Raw genomic sequence first — 8,635 nt, 5'->3', positions numbered from 1 at the left:
TTTTTCCATGTGAAGTAGGCATCATAGCGGCATCATAGCGCAATAACAATAGCGCCACTTTAATTAAGGCATGTTGATCAGATTATTTCTCAAACTTTTCATACAAAGACTTATACGCCAGTAGAATGGAAGTATATCACTCTGAATAGCTTTTTTCCAGGCAGTCCATGAGCGATGCCAAATAAAAATTCTGAACTCGCATATCCTTTGAAATGACATTGTCAGTGTGCCACCTAGCAAACGGTTAACGTATTGCATCCTTCTTCATGTCTTGGTGCTATAAGTAATAATTCTATTTTATCGTAGCCATTAGAAAACCAAAGACCAATTTAAGAATGGATTACAAGCCGTAACAGTATAGCTAGAATATCCTTTGCTGGTGTCACTAACGCCGATGAAACGGCATCGTCAATTTGGTGTGTCATGTTTTGTATGGAACAATAAAAATAATTTTAAACAACAAGGATGGCACTACTAAACATGAAGGTATCGTGGCTGGAATGATGATGCTCATTCTTCCGATGATGTCTGCTTTGACGTGGACAACCATGAAAGACAATATGACCATCTCTCATGTATCACCTCCGACAACCTTCACAATTGCGACCAAGTTGAGCGAACATGCAGAGGAACTGTTGAATACGCTGCATCAACCTGTTTCCCCACGCGCCGCAGGAACATTGGCCACAGTCGTGCAGCTTGGCGATTTCCATGCGCCAAAGGATAACCATTTACCTTTTGCTACTTTTTATCCAATAATAGTTTCACTGCGGTTGGAGCTTCGTGGTTTCGCTGAGGATTTCCACTTCAGTGTCTAACATGCACACTGGAACACTGATTATTTTCCTGCGCGAACCTCTGGTATTCTGAGGAGTATGCTATGCGTCTCTGATAACTCTTTAACCGGCAGAAATCGGAACAGACGTTAAAGGTCTAGCCTTCTTCGCCTTTTCTGAAGGCAGACGTTGTCCATCACTGCGCTCCATCACACTTCTTACAAACTGCTTCGCTTCTCCGACTGGCTACTGACATGCAGTCTTTCATATCCCCGGTGACAAAGGCAATTTTAGTGGCTTTGTTCATTTTTGCCATTTTGCTGATTTTGTATGTCATATTGTGGTACATATGCAGAGATGTGGATTGTGATCACGGTATCTGATTTCGGAGATTCATCGAGCATCGTTGACATGGAATAGTAGAAGGCTATGGAGAAGTCAGGGTGACCCTGGTGAGTCCAATGGTATGTCATCAATTGCTTCCCTACAGGGACCGTTATTTACTATCAAATGTGTCTCACCTGCGTCTTTACGCTTTAAAGGCAACACTAAAGGGAATGTATGTCTAGGATCGACTCAGTGACATGTGAGAGTACATTTTTAAGCAACATTTGCGCGTCAGGCTAAAAGACACCGGCAATGAACTGAATAATGGGTTGGAAGGCAAAAACTACAGCGTAACTGGAAGTATTTTTTAAACTATAGGCTAGATACAACATTCAATATAGCTTAAGGAGAAGAATGTTGCCTAAATTACTAGATCTATTATCAGTTAGACAGTCTTAACTCATTCTTAAGATGAAGTTGACAGGACATACTACTGGCTCCAATGAGAACATCACATTCAAATGTTGACTTTAATGACCGGTGCTGATTAAGAAAAGCTTGCATGCACCTGGCTATTGGATCAATCTGAACTGTGAATCCATTTAGGGGAAAACATGTGCTATTTGTGTTTCCAATGCGGATTGACTAAAAACTGACTGCAACATTCTCCACCAGCCTCCGTTTCAAGTGTAGCTACATTTGCCATGTCCATAATATGTGACGTTGAAAAGAAAACATACACATTTATGCCAGCCAAATGGTTTTATGCCAGCTGTGTATTTTTTGACAGATGAACATACATCCCACTGAATGTGTCTATTTACTCGGGTACCCCTCCTCCATTCTTTTCACGTGTGGGCTAGCCATACTGGTTGTATGGCAATCCGGTATTAAGCTGGGACATCTACAGTGTGTAGTAAATTGTTGAAATGTGATAAGATTAAGCAAAGTGATATAATGCATGGGACAATGGTTGTTGACGTTTTCTAGTATGATATAGGATTAGACAAACCTCAACCTGCATTCAGATTATTCACAAAAACACAAAGAAAAAACAGCTACTTCACACAACTCATCCCAAGCCACTCCATCTCTCTCTCTCTCTCTCTCTCTCTCTCTCTCTCTCTCTCTCTCTCTCTCTCTCTCTCTCTCTCTCACTCACACACACACACACACACACACACACACACACACACACACACACACACACACACACACACACACACACACACACACACACACACACACACACACACACACACACACACACACACACACACACACACACACTAACACAGACAGTGCTGGCCGATTTGAATATTATTGCTTTTTTGTAAAATAGATACTACAGAAACTTGGTCTTGGACTGAAGGAGTGTAGACACTTTGTGACGTTTTTTTCAGCCCTGAAAGCCATGGAAATTGGGTCAGTAGGTGTCCACCTGGGAGTTATTTGAGATCTCTGCTTCTATTGTCACTGAAGATATTTCACAGCTTGGAAGTCCATAGTTTTGTGAGTCACCGGCACGTTGAAATTACATGTCCAAAACAAAGAGGAAATACTTGCAGTTGCAGGGGTGGGGAACCTATGTCTCGAGGGCCGTTTGGAAACGGTTCCCCTCCCCTGCTACAAGGCGTCCTCCTCTGTTAACCTTGAACAACACCTAAATGACTGTCTTTATGTAGCCTACATTTCTATATTGATTCACTCCGATTGTGTCTTGTCTCGTACATTTGTTGAAAGACAGTTGTGTATAGGGTGAATAGCTTAGAACAGTGGTTCTCAAACTGGGGGCCGGGACACTTAAGGGGGTTGTAGAGGTACTGAAGGGGGGCAGCGGACAAGAGGAATATTGCATTAATATTGCTAGATTTTCCTTTAATAGTTTGTCAGCTGATATCACAAGAAATCTATTGCTAAGAGGCTAAGATTATTGTGGTGGTTGTGGTGGTGGTGGCGGTGGGGGGTGGGGGGTCTCATAGCCCCTTAATGCACGCTGTACCTCCAGTGGCACGCTGTAATAGGCACTGAAAAGTTAACTACCATATTACTTCACTACTATGACATAACACAGGTCCTTTAGTAATGCACTATGATTTGGTCATTGGCATCCTGGTAACAGCTAATTTATAACGCTGTGTCTTAACGGGTTAAATCCAAAAGGGGTCCTCGCTGAAAACGTTTGGCCACCACTGGCCTAGAAGATGTTGAAACTGACCTCTTGACTCTGCAGCCCATACAATGCCCTCTCTTGTTATCTGTGCTCGTCTCCTAAAGGCTATTGGCCTATCAGTTATTTTGGTGTTCTATCACATGTGCCACTAAAACTTTAAATGCTTAAAGGCACAGTATGATAGTGGCCACAATGTAGGATGGTGGCGACAATGGTATTGCAACTGTGCTGCTCATTGAAATGGCCTATTCCCAAATGTGATCTTTTCATGAATATTTACGAAGCTAATACATGTAGTCTATTTAGTATGATCAAATAGTACAGCAATTTTTACAGTTACAAAATATATTAGGCCAACTGGAATTTCTGGAAATGCAAAATTGGTGGACATGGATAAGAACCACCTTTTCATGTAGCCAATGAAAAGTGTTATTTTCCCAGTCATAATGAATTGAATAGGCTATCATAAGTATCATATTAAATTCAACCCTCAGGGTAGGCCTACATTTGTGGATGAGCAATAGGAATTCTGTAAATAAACGACTAAAAGAGGTCCATTACATACTATAGGCTACCTAGGATAATCTTGGCAGAGAATAGGCCTAACTCATTCATTAAGTCAGGCTGATGAGAAGGTTTAGATCAAACTAAGGGGTGTAATGCGCTCAACTCAACCAAAGTGAAAAAAACAAAAAACTGGGTGCTCATTCCTCAAGAATATTTGATATAAAGAGAACAGGACAGCACTCCGAGTCTTGTGATTTTGTGCTGTCCTGTTCTCTTTATTTCGAGGTTTTGATAGACCAACAGGTTATTGTGGGCATCATCACCCAGCAAGTCCAAATGAAAGAATAACCTAAAACAAAAACATTTTCTCCATTCAAGAAGGACTGGCACATATGACATAGCGGCTATAGCTACCCACACAACAATTTGATTACGTTTTCTTTTTATTCTCAACTGCAGCTTTGTATGATTTTTGTATGGTATGTTTTGGTTCTCTGAACTAATGGGCAGAAAGAAACGCGCGTGTGTGCGCGCGCGCACAAACACAGCACACAGCGAAGCGAGCTGCTGAAATATTATACCACTCGCGTCACAGTGTGTAAAACTGGCATTGACATTGGTTATTGGTGGTGTAAAAGTATTCCAATGGGTAATCCACGAGGCTACATGGCATTGTGTGTAGAACCATATGAACTCCCGGAACTATGAAAAAACGATTCGTTGTTTCTTTCCAGTTGTAGGACCAGGCGCGCGGTCGCCTTCTCACCAACACAGGAAGATGATGTCGTTCATCCTAAGTATTTTACCAGCCCTCAAACTCTATCTCATCGGCGTGAAAGTTCTCTTGTACCAACTCTTCAATGGTGCATTCGTATTGCCAGGTCAGCCTCCTGAATTTTCAAGAAAAAGAGAAGTGTTTGCAAGTATGTCTTCTCAACTAGACAGCTTCGTGAAATTGGTCATGTTAGAGATGAGTCCTGTCACCTAATTTATCTAGAAAGCCTTCAGTGAGCTACATGTTATTTTTTTGTAACGCGTAACGCGCGTAGGTCTGGCATGGAAAAGAAAAACGTATTTTAGAACGCGTTGCTTAACCAATGGACACTATTAATCGGTCGACAACTGAGCCTTTAGAAGTAATAGGCCATGGAGTACAGAACTTACAATGTTGCTCTTACACGAAGCACACTCGTTTTGCAAGGCTGTGCAAGTCCACCGACCAACACACCTGGGGGTGTTAAGTTTACCTGCACTGTCGCACCCCGTCAGACTCGTTCTTTAATGAAAGGTTTGGAACCACCAGTGGGAATGGCTGTAATCTCTCGAACCGTAAACCTTTGTATTCGTGGGCATTCTTGCCGAGGCTCACTGAACCATTTGTTCAGTTGAAATACGACCTTTGCTCAACTGACCAAGCCCTCCACTATGATAAAAAAGGCGCACCTCCTTCAGAGGATCACCTTCAGCCTTGGCACGATAGGCCTACGGGATTGTTAGGCTACTTTATGTTCTGAAATTTGTGTTAAATGACGTTTTTCACCTGTATCTGAAGAGTTGAATGAAACTTGGTCACCACTTCCATCATATCAGGAGCCTATTGTGTGTTATCAGTGTGCCACTTGGTCCTACCAGGGCCGGAATGGGATGGTCAGGGACTCCTAGGCTACAGGTTGTTGCCCCCCCCCCCCTGCTTCTGGGTGCGGGAGGGAATGGGACGCCCATGTAGTTGCTGCAGCGCCAGATGATGTAGGCTAAATCAGGTGCCCCCCCCCCCAAACAAAAAAGCAAAATTCACAACAAATTTAATAGTGATTTAATAATTTAAAAGTGATATGAAATACTCAATAGTCTGACATCGCACCATTGAAGGACCCAAAGACTGTGGGTCTGTTGATAAGCATTCCCCCAACAAAGCGCTACACAGATTCGAGCAGAAAAGGCTCAGACTCAAGTAGGCCTAGAACTAGCTCATTGTGACTGAAAGACAGATTTTGAGGATTATCTCTGATGATGTCGTGGTAGACCAACTTGCCAGGCAAAATGTTCTACCATTACGATTCATCTAGTTCTATCAGAGTGACATCTTCCGTTTTGTTGTGCATTTCTCAAACCGGAAAGAACAATAGAAAGTGATTCATTATGTGTCTTGTAAACATCCCAGTATATTTCAAGCCAAACGATGTCAGACAGACTGGTAGTTTGGAGGACGATCCATTATTTCAGAACATCACACCTCAGTTGTAACTTTTCTCTGTAACACTTTACTTGACGCCGGTGTCATATGCATGTCATTACAGTGTCATAATAGTGTCATGACACAGTCATAGGCCTAGATGAGTCATAAACGTTATATTCATGTCATAAACATTTTATAACTGTTGGCCTTAAGTGACATTAAATTATGGCAAAGACAGCCTTGGGTTACATAACTGTGGGTTGCATAACTGTGCCATGGCACTATTATGACACTGTAATGACATGCATATGACACCGTTGTCAAGTAAAGTGTTACCCTTTTCTGCCCCACAGATTTGCCTAAACAGGATGGGAAAGTGGCGATAGTGACAGGAGGAGCCAGAGGAATGGGCTATGAGACCGCAAGACACTTGTCTACGCTGGGAATGCGAGTTATCATAGGTAGAGTATGCCATTAAACACTTAACCCATTTAAGCCTGGAGACATACCTGTATACGCTGCATTCAGGCTCTTGAGATTTGAGTTTTTTTTTTTATTAAAACATGGGTATGTGTGAGCTGAATGAACACATTCTAATGCTGAATGAGGGTCCTAGCTTTTAAATGCAACTTATTTCATGTTTGTGTGTGCTTCGGAGGCTGAGATATTTAGGATTTAATAGACAGAGGGCACCCTTTCCCAAAAAGGGCTTAGGCAAGTTATCATAGGTAGAGTATGCCATTAAACACTTAAATTGTGTGATGAGGCCAATTGAGTAATCAAGTATTCATAATTTCCTTTAGTGACATACAGTACTTGATGATCTTTAAGTCTACTCTGTTATAAATAGCTTATTTCACCCATACCTTTAATTAAAGATGGCCTCTCAACGTCATTTAATTAATATTGCCGTGTTCCCAATTGTTATTGAATGTGTTACGCGTTGGTCCTGTTTTAAAAAACGTTCTGGTTGCTTTGTTTCAAGACGTTTTTGCAAGCTGGCAAGGTGGCTTGTGGAGAAACGAGAGAGTGTTCCGTGTTTCTCGTGGAAATGCGTCTCTGATTGGCTCACTCCTCCTGCTCTCAAAGAAACGCGTCTCTGATTGGCTCAGTCCTCCAGTGCTTGGAGGGAATGTAATGGGAAACAGAGTCGCCACTTCCCCGGGTGGTACTGCACTATAGGGGCGCCAACGGAGGCGTGCAGGCTCCATTCAGGGCTGTGCTCTTTCGACAGCGACCCCTAGGCGAGCTGCAGGCACGGAGCAACCGGAGTGAGCAGGCTTTATGTATGAGGCTTTGTGCTGTGTGTGTACCTGAGAGTAGCAACCAGCTGATAGCTAAGCTAAGCTATGTTTCGGGCCACCAGACGTTGCTTGTTTTGAAAACAAGCAGAAAAAAATTACTCGACATGTTTTTAGATAAATGGGTCGATATAAACCTTTGTGGGCAACGCCTTCTTTCGACGTGACGAAACACAGAAAGGCTTTCGTGATTCGCTCGTTTCTCTGCATTATTTATGTAAATTGGGAAACACCGGGAAACACAGCCAGGAGAGTTGACGCACCGCTATGAGAGCCTTGCAAGTGAGTTTAACTTGGGGTGACCGTCCGATCTTCGAAAGGAGTGAGTAAAACTGAGTTTTATCGGAAGTTGGCCTTTAAGTTAGAAGCATCAGCTTACATTTTTCCATCATCTCAAAATTCATGGTTTCCCGGAGGCTTTTAACAAGAGCAGACGCTACATTTGTTCGGATAAAATATTTACAACCACTTATGTCCAAGCTTCTATGTCCCAGTTGTATTTGCCCGGTCTTACCTTACCCTCATACTTAGTATTTTTTACAGAGATGAATTGGGTACCAATTACAGGTGGGAGTTGATTTTAAACAATCACAAGTATTTGGTCATGACTTGCAATCTGTCTGTATATAATGCATGATTGGTTGTGTTGTCTGGAAACGATAATAATCTCCCAGGTAGCAAAGTTTATCTGGCCCATTGTTGGCCCGATCCTTTTTTCGCGAGTGATAACAGTCGGCCCGATTTTGGCTTTGTCCGCGGCCCAATAATGGTCCTATTACCGTATGCCGACAGTGTCGGCTCAGTGTTGGCTCAGTTACTGCATGAGACTGACAGTTATTTTCAGTGGCGGCAGAGTGTTGGTTCAGTTACTGCATGAAGTGACAGTTATTTTCAGTGTTCTATGAAGTGTTGGCTGAGTCACGGTAACCAGTGTTCCAGCCGAGCTGACTCTCAGCCGACAGTGCCGACATTCTGCCAAGATCGGACCGACTGTTCTTAACGGTTTTTGCTACCTGGGTTGCCCCTGAGTGTCATACCCAGACATAAAGTGTAAGGAAATGAAAATTGAGCTGAAGCGACTAAACCCAGCTTGTGATTTCAGTGCCATTGGCATGATTAAGCAGCCGAGTAACCTTGATAACCTTTTCTGCTGAAAATCACTATTCAGTTGCTGTTTTTGAAATATTACTAGACTAGTATAACGTGTACTGCATGTAAAAGAGGTATTCTGCCTACATTGCCTGCTTTCGCCATTGATGGGCATATACAGGGTGTCCCAAAAAAAAAATTACACACTTAAAATGTATCTTACGTGTTTATAGAACTTAGTGTAATTTTCAAAGTGTAGAATTTACAGACATCACTTTTTTAGGGC

General features: G+C 42.5%; 1 protein-coding gene across 4 annotated transcripts in view; it reads left to right on the top strand.

Annotated features, from left to right (window-relative positions):
• Window positions 1-395: 395 nt before the first annotated feature.
• Window positions 396-8,635, top strand: part of LOC134460753 (dehydrogenase/reductase SDR family member on chromosome X-like) — a 43,289-nt gene continuing 35,049 nt past the window's right edge. The window contains exons 1-2 of one of the 4 annotated variants that reach the window (XM_063213283.1): window positions 396-1,228; window positions 6,313-6,420. In XM_063213283.1, the coding sequence (XP_063069353.1) occupies window positions 6,366-6,420 (55 nt within the window). In that variant the 5' untranslated portion in view covers window positions 396-1,228; window positions 6,313-6,365. Of the gene's footprint in view, window positions 1,241-4,497; window positions 4,707-6,312; window positions 6,421-8,635 lie in introns of those variants that run through there. The other 3 variants (XM_063213281.1, XM_063213280.1, XM_063213279.1) reach the window with 3 other exon arrangements.

Source organism: Engraulis encrasicolus, chromosome 13 (genome assembly GCF_034702125.1).
Source record: "Engraulis encrasicolus isolate BLACKSEA-1 chromosome 13, IST_EnEncr_1.0, whole genome shotgun sequence".
Lineage (NCBI taxonomy): Eukaryota > Metazoa > Chordata > Actinopteri > Clupeiformes > Engraulidae > Engraulis > Engraulis encrasicolus.
Note: the sequence above shows the minus strand (reverse complement) of the source record. Positions and strands in the feature narration are given on the sequence as shown.